The following is a 15,216-nucleotide window of genomic DNA, read 5'->3' on the forward strand; positions in this document are numbered from 1 at the left end:
CTGTTGTTAAGGATGTGAGTCAACAATTTCCGCCTAACAACTCGGATGTAAGCCAGAAAATCCAACACTGTCAGATGTAAACTAGGACGCTGGGCTGTTTTTGTGAAAGAGGCGGTTTGTTATTTTAGCACTGAAGTGTTTTTATTATTATTATTTTTTGTTTAATGCCAAAGAGCCGGGTTATAGCAGCGAGCTTGTGCAAAGAAGCGGTTTTCCCCTGACACCACCTACCGCTCAGGTTCAGGGAACCCACCGCTCCGACATGCAACATTTAAATGGAGTCATTAAAATTTAAACACCTACCAATCTGGGGACAATCACTACAGACATCTGCCTGGCATGCGACAAGTTAATGGAATACGATAGCTGCTTCGGCGAGGAGAATCTCGTTCATGTCAACAGACGAGGAAACCTGTTGTGGATGCTTGTTTTGCGGTTGAATCGTATAAAAACAAGAATTATTGAAACTAAATAACTCTCTCAGCGGGACAAAAACAGTGTTTCTTTATTTGACTGGAGGAAAACACAACATTAGTTCTGTTCCTGCCAGTTTTGCTTCAAATGTCTTGGCATTTTGGTAGCTATTTGGTAAAGACACAGATAAATTTCACAACTTCGATTTATTATTATCTCTCCAACAGAACATGGTCAGCTATGAAATGAAGGCAAAAAAGCCCAAAAAAGTCTACAAGGGTGGGAACATGGGGAGATCTGTATGAAACATGAATAATGACTTAATGTTGAGTTTAAAATTTGGGGTTATAGAAGAATCTGAGGTCCACTCCTCATTTCTGGTCAAGGCAGCTGATGTCATATTGACCAACGTTTAAAACTTAGATTATATTATGAGATGGGACAAACTGCTTTTTATCAAAGTTTGTAAAGGATGAAAGGTCATATGATGATGTGGTAGCGCTCAAAATATGTGTTGAGGATGACTCTGGGCTGGTACCACATCAAACTTTGGCTTAATATCTGTACATTTGACATGTAGTCGTTGTGTTGGCTAAGGTCAATTAGCTGTGGCAGCTATCTTGAATTAGGTTGACTCCAAAAGTTAATCAGTTGTTGATGTGTTCCCAGTAATTACTTTAAATTTCATCTTATTTCCATCCAGTGGTTGAAGTATGTTGCTAACAGACACAGGCAAAAACATTCTCTCCTTTTCGCCTTTGGCAGCGGGCAGTAATCAGGAAGGCAGACATAATAAACCCAACCAGCTGAAAACTTGGCAATGATGGCAGACATATTGATGTGTTTTTGGAAAACCAGCTTTGATTTTTAAAGCAGAGTTCGATGGAGCTCTCTGCCCTCCGGCTGGAAATGTTGCCCTCAGCACTCCACAAACACCAATTCATCTAAATTTTCTGTTTTCATTTTCATGTGAATTAGCAAAGTAAAATCTTCTTATCATGAAGGTTCATTTCTGTTTGTAAAAAGGAGCTGTTCTTGTGGAAGTTTTGTGGTTGACATATGACTTCAGTTTAATAATGTGCTTTTTACGATGTTTGGCTTATCTGAAGTTGTTTTTTTTCCAGGTTTATTGAGCTTTTATTTGCTGATGATTGGATTCAGCTGTCAAAAATGTTGAGGGCAAGGTATCCACTCATAACAAGACCTTTGGAACTAAAGTAATAGTTCAGATTATTTGAAAATGAGTTCTATGGAAGGGTTATAAACAATTACTATCTTACCTGTTGTTACTGCTCTTTGAGTGGCCTCAGTTTGGATAAATAATCTCTCATTTTGACCAGACTGCTGAGCTAACCAGGTGAGTTGCTACCCTTAAAAGTACTCCAGTCTCAAAAGGAATGTCTTATAAACCTTTTGCATTTCTGTTGTTGACTTAATTACAGAAAGAATCCTATCTAAGTAACCATGCAATGCAAAACTGATAACAATTTAAGGTTTATAAATTACTGTTCGCACAAACCGCTGTGAAATTCTTAAGATGGAATCAATCGACTTGAATTATTCAACTTCTCCAAACTGAGTCTGTTCAAAGAGCTACCTACAACAGGCAAGATGTTAATTGTTCATGAGCTTTCCACAGAACCACACTTCAAAACAGCTGAACTCTTTATAAACACAATTTGTAAAAATTGGATAGGTTGTTTAACATTTCCATGGCTGACTGGAGGGATTATTTGATGAGAATCTGAGTACAAAAACATTTGAGGTCTCCTGATATAAGCAAATCTCTCCAACAGGGGAAAAGGAGGATGTAAAAGATTGTCTCATTCGATGCAGGAAAAAGCCTGAGGGCCAAAGAGTGAACATACAAGAGTACAGGACAGATTAATTGTTTCTGTGTACCAGAATACACAACTGGATACTTTTACATTTGTCGAATAAGGAAATCAGCTCATTTAGTTTGCTAAAAGAATATAAATAAGACATTACAAAATGACAGATGGTTTCCATTTTAAACTTTATTAGTTGGTTCTGTTATAGTTTAGCAAAGCAAACATCAAAGTATGAAGGCATCATCATCATTTCATAGAACTGTAGTTTATCGGATCTTTAGTATGGCACCACTAAAAATAATAAATGAATCATACCAACAATTAAAAAAACCAAAACCCTTTTTTTAAAATCAACTGAGAGAAAAGAAATGATTACCAACAGGTTATAGCCATTACATGATGTAAATAAAAATACAAACCATCTGCAAGCAATACACAACCAAGAATTCAGACTTGGACCAAGTCCTAATGTCTGTGGTAGTGATTTTTGATATGAAATAAGGCAGATTCCTTCCATACAATTAGAGACAATCTGGAAAGGAGACAAGCAAGAGCGAAGAAGACTGTAGTTCTTGTTTAAGTTGATGAAAATTCAAATGAATTTTCTGGCATGCACTTGAAATGGCAAAGAAAAGATGGGTAGGGGGGAAAAAAAACGTAATCGATTTGTCAAGAGACACTCACATCCTCACTTCTGTGCGTGATCTGGGATGTTAACAGATAAAATGCCTTGGAGTGGCACATTGCCTTACAACTACTGGCTAACTTGACTTGGAGGTGCACCAACGCGTGAGGAGACAGAGCAGGTGTTAAGTGTGGTGCACTCTGAAAAGCCTCGCAGATGCAGGAGTTTAATGCCACAATGACTGTAGAAACAGGTCTGAGTTGTAAGAACTAAAGGAAGGTGGATGTTAAACATCATCCAGCCAGAAGTATCAACATGTAGGAGCCGTGGCTGCTGTCCTCTGACAAACCGTGCTCTCACAGTGGGTTTCATCAAATAAAACAGACTAACCTGATTTATCTCATTGCACCCTGCTGGCAAAATGATGTATGACTCCTAACACACAGTGAAGTATGGCTCATCTTTTCTGGTTGATATGTTCAAGTCCTATAGTAAGGTTTTGTACAGATACATACAGTACATACATACTTGAGGGAAGAAAGTTTTTTTTTCTAGCAAAGAGGGGGGAAGCAAAGTAAAGTCGGGAATGTGAGCATCTTGTGTGGGAACTGGTTGTCCTGGGCCAGTGTCAGAGCCGATTCTGACGCTCTGACACCAGTGTGGTTGGCCTTGCACAGTTTGCTGGCTGTCAGATGAGGTTGATTGTTCCCCCTCTCAGCTGGTCATTCTTTGTTCTCAGTTGCATCTGGACAGGAAACACAGATAGCATGTTCATTTTTATGGTTGTTATTGAGACGCTAACCCATGAAGAGAGAATTTGCATCTTTGCAAAGATTTATGGCTAACAAATCAGATTTTTTAGCTGGTCTCTTTGTCCCCTAATTTTCCTTAAAGAGTATGGTGATGTCATGACATTGTGTATACAGTAATATGTCACTTGTAAAATTTTAGAAATGCATATGCAAAAAATACAAAAAGATGAGCCATTTATACAAGTTCTTCAGCCCAGACTGATTGATTACAAGCTTCCACTTATAGCAGTCTACTTAATTAAATGGCATTACTCACAAGCAGGCGAATTTAGCTGAGCGCTTTGTTTACATTGAGCGCGTACCTGCATAGCAATATATCTGGAAAGCTACTGAAGGAAACCCTTTCAAACTGCCCCATTTGATGTAGTTCATGGAAACTGTTTTTTCACAGATGCCAGCTTCTTCTGAGTGATCTTTCTCAACAATGCTTATTAAATGAAAACTAAAGAAAAATGCAAATCAAACACTAGCATAGAATGCCCAGTTTTCAGTCTAAATGTAATCAGCAAAAATTGTGAATTAGAGACTGATAAACCGACAGAGGATGGGCCATTTCTCCAGCCTTTTTTCTTTTTGGAAGGCAATGAATCTTTTGTGAAATTAAAATAACCCATTACCTTTGTTCAAAAAACAGGGCTGCACATTGTGATTCTCTAATGTTGTACTCTGGCAAAATTTAAAAGCACATTATATGCTGGCCAGCTTCATCATACAACATCCCACCTTGATCCTGACTGTTGTTCAACAGCAACCCTTTTTCTTCTCTGGTGCTTTTGTCTGCCATTCTTTGAGCTTTTTCTTTTCTACACCAACCTGTGCGTCTCTGCCAACTTATTTCATATGCTGCTAGCCTGTCCTATTTATTCAACCCCAACAATCTGTTCAAAGCAGATGCTTAATGATTCCCCCCCCCCCTCTACCTGAAAACTCCATGATGCCCAAATCTAAATCTCCCTTTCTGACTTAACGACTCTTCGAAATTCAAAACACCTTCCATATATGTCAACTTTCAAATTACACGCCATCTTATTACTCTAAATCTCAACAGAAATCTGAGAATAACAACAGCAAAGTATCCTTATCAGATGTGATTTATTGGCATGAATGTTGCCCCTATAGTCTGAGGTGGCTGCGTGTTAAAATAATATACATTTTAAGGTTGATTTATTAAAGTCTGGTAGTTGCGTTTCCAGGTAATTTATCAGATTCAATCTCCAAAGACGGGCTGACAACTTTGTACCAAAATATCAGGGTTTTAGTTACAGTAGAGCAGATTTACAAATGCATTTGGCCCTAGAGGAGCAGAAAGTGCCTGCCTGCTGCCTGCTCCTACAGAGACGAGGAGATAGAGACAGATGGGGAAATTGGGCAAAAGAATCAGCTGCACAGAGCTGATGAGTTTTTTAAAAGAAGATTTTAACTCTGCAGCTGTGGTCACTAATAAGAATCTTCTTGAAAACAGAGATGTGTGTGAGATAAGTGCGCACCTGTGAGTCAACATGTTCTTACCTTTGGGCTGAATGCTTTCAGTTTCATTCGAATCAGCTGCTTTTTCTACCTCCTCTGGAGGGGGGGGGACAAAGAGGTTTATGAGCAATGAAAATCGAGCAATCTGTTGCCTGTAATTCTCTGCTGCATTTTAACGCAACAATTTCTGCTTTGTCAAGCTTGTAAATTAAGTTGAGCAAAACTATAAAGTCCATGCAACTGTTTGTGTGGTGCAGAATTGACCTCAAAGTAAACATCAGTTTTTCTTTTACATGACTATATAACTTCTGATGCTAGCTGCTAGGGTTGTGTGTCTTTAGTCTGTGACAGATACAATATTTAACTTAATATTGTCAATTATCTGATTCCCCAAAGATATATGAACAGCAAAGCAAATAAATGGTCCTATGTCAATTATTGAGACTAGTTATTTACTGCCAATTTTTAAAAAAATGAGCTTTGTGCAAAATTAATAAGCCTGTCAGCAGCAGATGTATTAATACTCTTTTAGTGACTCCGCATAGAGTAAAATCAAAAATTTCAACCATATAAATAATAAAACCCAAGTTAGCATTATTTTTCTCAGAATATTAGTTGATTTATTTTGCTTTTAGCACATTCTCAGTGTTTGCTGGGGCAATTGTCCTCCTAAGCTGTAAAGAGAAGATGATACAGCAGGAAATGCAGCCAGAAAAAAAAGGAACCTGTTTTTATAATGAATGTGTAAAAAGAAAACTAAATGGATCAGATTTTATTGGTACAAAGACCTAATGAACTCATGCATCTATATTTAATCCCAAATGTCCAGATGCATCAAATGACACAAATCTGTTAATCTTCATGTCCCTAACAGCTACCATCTTAAATCAGAAAGTTTATAAGTATTGTTTTGCGTTATAAATGAGAAAAATGGACAGGATTTAAATAAGACAGAGGTAAGAAGATTGTGGTTTACATAGAAAGCCATTACATCTACTCACTGTTGATGCTGGTGTCAGCTTTATTCTCAGGTTCATCTGTAATGCAGAGCACATATTGAAACAAACATCAGGAATTTTGAAAGTCAGATCATGCATGTGTATATGTAATTGTTAAAAACACCCTATTAAACGTAATTGCTGCCCAATATACACTGCTTGCTACTTAAAGTCAAAACCGTAGTTCTTAACAAATTATTTCCTGTTAAAATTTTTTTAAACCAGTCCAATAATTTTAAAGCAACTTCATTTATTTATTTTTTTGTCAGGATGCTTTATCTTCCATGCCTGGAACTGCACTGCCAAAGAGTTATACTTCACAAAAAGAACAAAACAAACACAAGAAGGGAAGAGAGACTCATGCAAAATTAATTACAGACTGCCATTCCTGTTAGGCAGCCTGAGACCCTTCTTACCCTCCCCTGCACACACACACACACCCCATTCTACTTGTTACCTTTGTAGTCACACAACTCCTTTATCGTCACTCCCTGAGCAAACCTCCGCATTTCCTTCTTTGCAACAACAATCATCCAAACAAAGCACATCATAAAAATAACCGCTCTCCCCAGGCAGTCTTGTGATAATGTAAACAAATACAACTGCTTAGACACGATAGAAGAATGTGAGGAATTCAAAGAGTTGTCATTGTTCTGTATGTTTATTGATACAAGTCTGTAGTCGAGGTTATTTAATAACTTGGGGGAAAAAAACAGGCTCCTGTGTGTAATTTGTAGGTTTGGATGCACATACAATGTTACAGACAATCTGTGGGTACCCTGAAACCTTTGTTTCTGTGGCAGTTTGATCCATGAACTGCCGGTTATAGCAACATCACCTTCTCTGCTTTTTTAGCATTTAATCTGTTGCAACATTTTTGAATGAATTCCTGCTTTTGAAGACACCCACTGGGTCAGGAACAGACTGCTGAGAAGCAGGAAGGATGAAGCAACAACAGTTTCTGGCTTTATTTTTTCTGACCTTTTAATCTGAACTGTCCTCACTGCAAAAATATGATTTGTATGTTTAAAAAAGATTTGGAAGGATCTTCTCCTAGTTTCCAGTCTGGTTCCTTTTCGTCTGATCACAACTGCAATGTTAGAATTAAAGAATGCTTGGAGAGGTTTTCTGTACAGAAAGTTTAATGCCTAAAAGCAGTCTTGCTTTTGCTTCAGATAATTGATATGAAAAGAATAACTTGTGAGGATCCAGAATTATCTTTCAACATCTTAGACTTTGTTATAAATGAAGGAATGCATATTGCCCACTGCCTTTCATGCTAAAAGTATTTTAAATACTGTTATGTAAAATCTTGTGCAATATCATGATACATATATAGTGTAAATGACTCTCAGCTACTGCCACATTAAATTTTAGTTCAATATCTCTAAAATTAACTGAGTTACAGCCATTTTTGTTTTCTAAGGTCAGTTGGCAGTGGCAGCCATCTTAAATTGGGTTGACACCTGAAGTCATTCAGTTGTAGAATCACATCCAGTAATTATTTCCTGAACGTTTTATTAAAGTCCTTCCAGTGGTTCGTGAGATATTTTGCTAACAGACACACAAAAACAATGAATTGATCTTTATTGTACTAAATAATAAACTGATAAGCTACTAAAGCATATTTCTCATCTAACCACCTAATTTGTATTAAAGCTCGAAGTTTAACGTTAGAACAAAGCCTTGACGTGTGCAGAAGGAGCACACAGAAGCACTCGCCTCATTCCAGATGCTTCTTGCGTTTTCCCTCCAAGGTAAAAACATTACAGTCTTGGTGCTAAGGTACCGTCCTGCTCCTTTAATATCCAGCACTAATCAAAACAAACCAAAAATGTTCACAATTTCAGTTCAATGTGGCTCCAGATTCCCACCGCCTGCCCGGAGCTCTGAGGGAGCAGCAACATTGTTCTTTCTCGGCCTCTAATTTGGCTCCTGTGTGCTGAGAGCGGCGGGGCTATCATTTAGAAAAGGATCTGAGAGTGCTGCGGTAAACACATAAACAAGACGGGGGAAGAGAGAAAAACGGGCCTCTGTCTTCTGGTGAAGGAGAGGCGCAGCGAGCTGAGGGCAGAAAAAAGACGAGAACGGCAGTAAACTGAACAGAAAACTGAGCCCTTACTGTTCCACAGAGACAAACCCTGCAAAGCTGCCAGGTAATGAAACTCTGAAAGGAGCATTTGATCCGATTCTACAAATCTAATCATGATACACAGATGAAGACTAGTTTCTTATCACCCTAAGGCAGAGGGAAACTGTCTTTGCCCATCTGTCAGCAAAATATCTCATGAACCACTGAACAAATTTTTAATGAAACTCTCTACAATTGATTAACTCTTGGAGTCAACCCTCAATTTAAGATGGCTGCCACAGCTAATCAGCCTTAGTCTACCCCAAAACAAACTTTGCAGTTACTGAGCTAAAGTTTGATGTTGTAGTAGCTGATTTACACATTTACAACACATACTCCGAGTACAAACAGATCGTGCAGTATCACATAATGTTATTTCCAAGGTCGGACATAATTTCTGAACCGAAGATGATCTTAGTATAAAACACTGGCATGAAGGGTGGTGAGCGATATGCATTCTTTTAAGGAATGCTGGACCTTTAATTTAGTATTGAACAGAAGCCAACTACTTAAATAAAACTTTTAAAAAATTTGTAAAACTTTAACAGTATGTAACATTTTATATCACTTTAGCCTTCAGGATGATGGAAATTGTGCATGTGCTCACATTTCCACACGGGAAAGGAAGGAAGGGAGTTGGGCATAAGTCACCCTCATCTGCAGACAAGCAGAAAATTACATTCCCCCTACCCTCCATTCATTTATAAGACAAGAGGTAGTTAGTGTTTTGTTGGTCAGCATTAGTGCTCTGGAGAACAATAATCAGCCACAGCAGAGAAACGTGTTTGAACTGGGCGGCAGTGCCAAAAGAACATTTTTTTAGTACGGTTTGAATAAATTACATACGTTTGATTAGCAGTAGCTTCTCTGTGATAGATTTCCTCCTTGTCTCATTGTCACCATAGAGCATTTCACCAACAGTTCTGCTTTTGCACCAGTTTTAATGGTCTTGTCATTCAGGCTCAGTCAGCCCACAGAGGAGGCCATCCCTGTGGGTCACCCACATGGCAGCTTGGGATCGTCTCTGCTTAATGTTCCAGACAGGAGCTTTGGGCAGAACAGGAGGTTCTCTTTGTCCCTCAGCCACAGGACATGTCACTGACTTTAATTCAACTCCTCTTTTTTATTGGTGGGCAAAAGAAAAAAAAAAATCAATGGAGGTATGGAGGTGTAAAAGCGTTTGTGCCCTGCAGTGTCACTTCCCCAGGAGAATTTCTTCACTTCATTTGATCACCAAACCATGGTTTGGCAGACTGGTGTGCTGTGTTTAAACAGGTCCTGGAGATTTGATCTCCAGCGGATCACACAGGTGTCCAGCTGCTCCCAGTCAAACAATGAACATGACCCGTCACACTCTCAGTTCATGACCTACTGAAAACCAACGACTGCATACTTTTTCCTCCCAGTAGATGCTTGGTATTTGCTGTAAAAGGCCTAGACTAAAGTTTTTCTATTTTTTCCTTCAGTATAGACTTTGTTTTGTGAAACACCTGGACAGGTCACAGAGAGAGAAAAGAAAAAGAAAATGTCAGGGTCAGCACCAGTATCTGTCGAAGCTCCAGTTCTTCTAGGAGATGGGAACAAGATTAATTTCAAAATGTAAACTGGGTGGTCTTTGAGGGCCTTGGGTCTGGACTGTATTGAGCTATGTATATTAAACAAGTATCAAAGAGCCTCTCATTGAACTTTACATGGACTAATAGCTTTGGGCCTGGTATGCCTGCTGCAGAGATAATCAAAGACATCCCTGCTCAAGCAAAACAAGAGCGGGTGGACTTCAACAAATGCCCAACCAAAAGAACTAATGAGCTGGTAAATGTGGAAAGCAGCCCATTTTCATATGTTAATGTTAAATTTGTAGTGCAGGCTTGTGGAAATGGCTTAACTGCATGAGCTGCCTCTCTTGAAACATTGAGTAAAAAGGATTTTGTGAGAAAGGGGGGTGTGCCAGCATTTGATAGCTGGAGTTTTCTTTTTCTTGAGATGAAACACTGACAATCTGAGCCAATTAAAGAGCCCTGAGCTGTGACCTGCGGGCTGGGGAGATGAAAACAAGCCTGTTCGGTAAACACTGTGACTGCCCCTCTCCACTGTTATCCTCCTGAAAAGCCAAGAGTCTTCATTAATATTCTGGCTTTCTTCTGCTTAAGAAAAGGCCAAGGGGTTGTGGACACTAAGTAGCATTGTGCTCCCCTGTGGGTTTGGGTAACCTTGTGGTGGGGTGGATCCAAGTTGGGTCAGGGTTCTCTAAACAGACTGAATAGACCCAAGCTCATTACACAAGCCTGAGCCATGCTTGACAAGATGAGAAAACACAAAGTACTCTGAATGAGTGAAAGGAGAACAGGACACCATCTGCTTTGGGCTTTAAGCTATTGCTCAGAGAGACGGGAAGATGATTAGAAGGCAGCATGTGATGGAAAGAGAGAAAGGAGGTACAGCTGACAACATATGTTGCAAAAGAGGGCAAAATGACCACTGGTGTGTCTTTTATAAGACACTGTCCTGTAAAAAAAGTTCTCTCTGCTGGCTGTGTCTTTTACTTGTAATCTCTCTTTTAGGTATGTTTTATTCTGTACTTTAACCAAAATAGTGTGAGACAGTCACCATGGTCTGTCAGAAGACTACAGAAGAGTTTTAAAAAAAGAGCCGGAGCACTGAGATACACAGACATGAAAGGAATAAGTGAATAACTGATTAAGTGAAGACGACAACACAAAAATAGACACGGAAGGTAATAATGCAAAAGAGACCTCCCCCTGTGTGACCTACATACCTGCTAAACCTGCTGTCAGTGGTGGCCTGCTCCGTTCTCATCACTCACTGAAATACTTTACATAATCTTTAGACTCTCCTTGTGCTGCTAGAGGCTCCGCTGCAGGCAGCTGCCCGCTGCTGTTTTCAATACCTTTTGTGGTTTGTTATAACAAGGCACAGACTGTCTTGCTGTGGAGCAGTGAATGTGACACTGGGTGATGTGGCTAACCACTGTGATAAAATAAAATGGGGACACACCACCACTGAGGGAGGTGTTAAGAGCAGGGAGTGTTATCTGCAGAAGAAGACCTGGATGTTTGTGTGTTCGTCAGGACACTGCCAGCTTTGCAGTTTATGCATTGATTTGCAGTTTTGAAGTGATGCCTCTTTAGAGCAGCTCAAGGTTTTCCACAGAAGATCATGGATTGGGCTGCTCAATATAATCAAAGTGCGTGTCTAGACTATAGTGAAACCAAGAACCCCGACAAATCAGCTTGTCTGTCAGTGAAAGGTCACAGTTAGGCCGATTGATCCGCCCAACAGGGCCACCATAACCATGTGTCAGCAGTGGAGTTCGAAAGTGATAAAGATGTAACGGCGAACATTTAAGATGCTGCATGAGACGTTAAAAGAATCAAAATGTTTGTGCTTTTCTAAAACACCATTTTCTGTGACCAACTGAGGTCACCCTTTAATATCAGCTTGGTCATACAGATGTGATATTTTACAGTACTATACGAACGACTGCAAATGGTCTTTGAATTAATCAACTATAGGTTGTTTTTATTCGAAAGATTTAATCCTTAAAACACAACCACATTTGAAAATAGCAGGCGGTAATTTCTTCTGGTTTGACTAGTCCATTAATTCCTAAATGAAGCTGCACTATCACTGGATCTTCACATAACACTTCATACGTTTTACTTTTTAAAAGGACTTGCTCTATAAGATAAAGAGAGTCAGTATATGAAAAATATAAGCCAGTGAAGCAAACAGTCAAAAGCAATAATGTCCAAGTTTTGAACAAGTTTGTTGTTCGTGTCTTTCAGATCAAATCATCCTCAAGAAAGTCAGACCAAAATTACAGCACTCAGTCTTTTCTATCTGTCTGTGCCTTCTTGTTTTTGTTACCTCATTAGGAACTTTCCTGGTATAAGCACCAATCCTTTAGGACCAGGGCTACTTATGAGGACCAAAGATCAGTCTTGCTGAGACAGTTTCAGTTCTGGATTCTACGCTAGGATCAGGGTGTGAAATAAGTTTAATTTAGGGTTTCAGTTAAGCTAATAATTAATGATAGCTCTAAGGTTTGCATTTAATTGCACAAACCGAATAGAAGCCAATGTTATCCCATAATAAGGATCACTGTGTATGTTTGAGATATGCTTCAGACTTTTAAAAGGCACATTTGTTGCTGGCTGACAAATATTGCCTGTGCATAGAATCGATTCATTTGCCGTTTTTGTGACTCAAACAGTGGGTAGAGACAGTAGAAGAGAGCTGATCAAAAGAGGAGCTTCAAAGCAGAGCAGAGAAGTGTGTCCTATGTAGCCTGTTAGATGCAGCCCCCTTTCTTTGAAGCAGGCTTTTGGGCCAGAGGTGACCAACGTAATGGACGGTATACACATTGTGGGTCTAGACTTGGTCGCTAAGTGACCAGAGTCCTGTGTTTCTCATCAAAAGAAAGACATTATGAAATGGAGATGGAGGATACCATCTGTAATAATACATGAATTGCAAGGCAAACAAACAAATGAGCATCCAAACAAAACAACCAAAATTTTAGCTCAACGTCCCTGTCAGTCAGTAGGTTCAATTGTCACCATAGTAACAAGTCTACCCCATCCATATTCATCCCTCTTTAGTCAACCCAAAAAATGATGTTTTTGGTTGCATTTTCTTAATTTGCAGCATAAATGAGGCACACGTGTTAATTAATATTTATAACCATATTTTGTTGTGCTGTCATTGCCACAATGAGATAACTTTGTCGTCAGTGTTGGCAAAACAGAGTAAAAGAAGTGTTACTTTTTGCAGTTCTAAAGCTGAAAGGCAGTGGGTTTTAATAGTTTTCACCCCTCTTGGCATTCTATTCTGTTGCCTAACAACCTGGGATTTTCAGATTTATTCCAAACAATGGTTTTACAAAAAATACTTCCGATTTATGAAGTTAAATAGGGCAAAAAACAAACAAACAAACACTTATGAGGTGAACACAATCCTCACAGTGGTGTGGGAATGTTTTTCATCAGCAGGTACTAAGAAACTGGTCAGAGTTGAAGCTGGATGGATCAAAGTATAGAGAAATTTGTGAAAGAGACCTATTTGAGTTTTTAGAAAAATTCAGACTGGGACAGACGTCCTAAATGCTCAACTATAGCATCACTCCAGACCTCAATTTAACTGAGATTCTCTAAAGTGATTTTAAAATTTCTGCAAACAAGTAACGTCTATCATACTAAAAGGAGCTGGAGCAGTTTTACCATAAAAAGGGCTGAAAAAGATGGCTGTACAAAGTATTTACTTTTACAGCCCAATGTGCATTTTTTCTTATTGATAGAATGGCCATTGATTCTCTATTATGTATTTACAAGTTTCCAAACTAAAAAGAAGCTTGGTTTTGTACTACAGGATATAAATTCAATCAAACTGATTCCTTTAATTTTGTGTACCATTACATCCATACACAAATGGAAGACACTGTCATTTTAATGCAGTGTGATCTGAAATTATTAGAAGAAAGGGGAAAGGCCAAATCAAACTCAGCGATAAAAGCTGCTTTAATAGCTATAATGATACGGCTGTTGGTTTCATTCATGGCGCCCTGGCACAGCGTCTGATGTAGCTACTATTACTTAACTTTCCCAGTCAGTATTAAAAAGCATAACCAAATGTCTTCAGTCAGTGGCAGCCTGCTCCCCGAAGAGCCACAAAGTGTTACAGGGTGAAGTTTCATGCCAAAAGTTAATTGTGTGCTGACAACTCGCTACAGGAAAGTGTGATTCCCTTTAGAATTAGATTTACATCACCAGTGTCCCATCGCTCACAAAACACTAAGACAAAAGGCCACAAAACAACCAATTAAGTAAAGCTTGAAATCCTTTTGCTGCTGCAGACGAGGGAACATAAATGCAAAGTGCCTTTTAGCAATAACAAATTCTGGACAAAACATGTCAATGATTTCTGGGGAATAATTACTCAAGCTGGTAAAATAAGAGGGGGAAAAAAAAATCTCATGTGACTCGCAAAGGATTACAAAGAAATTCCACTCACTGGTCTAAATGCCACCATACAGAGTCAATGTGCTGTAAGAGTTTAGCGTGCACCTTCAAATAGCCAGTGGCAAAACTGCTGAAGAAGAGCCATTTGTGCTGGCTTACTGTTTTATTACAATCAAAGCAATCCTCAGAGGAAGCTAAATATGTAAAAATCAATATTATAACACAAAACAACAAGAAGAATAGAACCAATTCCCAAGCCAGTTTTTAAACTGAGATCGTTGTGCCTCTGTTGTGAAGCATTTTTTTATTGCTTGTGCATATCAGGGAGTAGGGAGCTGATGCGTTACGTGCACACGGGGGTGTGCCATATGGCACTTGTGGTTGCAGCTGAGCTTTCAGCAGTTGTGACAAAGTCACACTGATAATGAAGTAGTCATCGCCATCAATGCTGTATGTGCAACACATTCTGGCCACCACAGCAGAGACAAAAATTCAGAGATAGAAACAATTAAATAAAATAATGTTATGTTTTACCACTATTATAAGTCTGAAAAGAGGAATACAGGAATATCTTTTGATGGAGTGATGCTCTGTTCAGACTGAAATTGTTATGACCTGCTGAGCTCATTTCTCCTACCTGACTTAAGTTTATTATTAAAATGCTTTCCTAGGATTGTGTTGATACCCTGACATTAACAATAACTAGAAATCAAAAGGAAGAAATATCAATAATAGTTTAATAAATCACATTAAAGAAGGTTTGAGGCTGGATAACATTGTTTTGGCTCTGCAGTAATCTGTGTTAGTCTTCCACAGTCAAAGACCTGCTTTCATCCCATCAACCTAAGTTTAATCAAAGATGGGAGAAGAAATGCTTACATCTTAAAGATATTGGGGAACAATCCTAGCAATAACTGTGTTTTAGTCCCTTTAAAAAAAGGCTATTTGGATAATAAACC

The 15,216-nt window shown here is 38.9% G+C and overlaps 1 protein-coding gene across 4 annotated transcripts in view; it reads right to left on the reverse strand.

Annotated features, from left to right (window-relative positions):
- Nucleotides 1–2,412: 2,412 nt before the first annotated feature.
- Nucleotides 2,413–15,216, reverse strand: part of macrod2 (mono-ADP ribosylhydrolase 2) — a 403,284-nt gene continuing 390,480 nt past the window's right edge. For 2 of the 4 annotated variants that reach the window (XM_017412992.3, XM_017412991.3), the window contains exons 16-18: nucleotides 6,152–6,187; nucleotides 5,193–5,246; nucleotides 2,413–3,616 (exon numbers count right to left, since the gene is read on the reverse strand). In XM_017412992.3, the coding sequence (XP_017268481.1) occupies nucleotides 3,594–3,616; nucleotides 5,193–5,246; nucleotides 6,152–6,187 (113 nt within the window). In that variant the 3' untranslated portion in view covers nucleotides 2,413–3,593. The remainder of the gene's footprint in view (nucleotides 3,617–5,192; nucleotides 5,247–6,151; nucleotides 6,188–15,216) is intronic. The other 2 variants (XM_025005187.2, XM_017412994.3) reach the window with 1 other exon arrangement.

This window comes from Kryptolebias marmoratus, linkage group LG22 (genome assembly GCF_001649575.2).
Source record: "Kryptolebias marmoratus isolate JLee-2015 linkage group LG22, ASM164957v2, whole genome shotgun sequence".
NCBI lineage: Eukaryota > Metazoa > Chordata > Actinopteri > Cyprinodontiformes > Rivulidae > Kryptolebias > Kryptolebias marmoratus.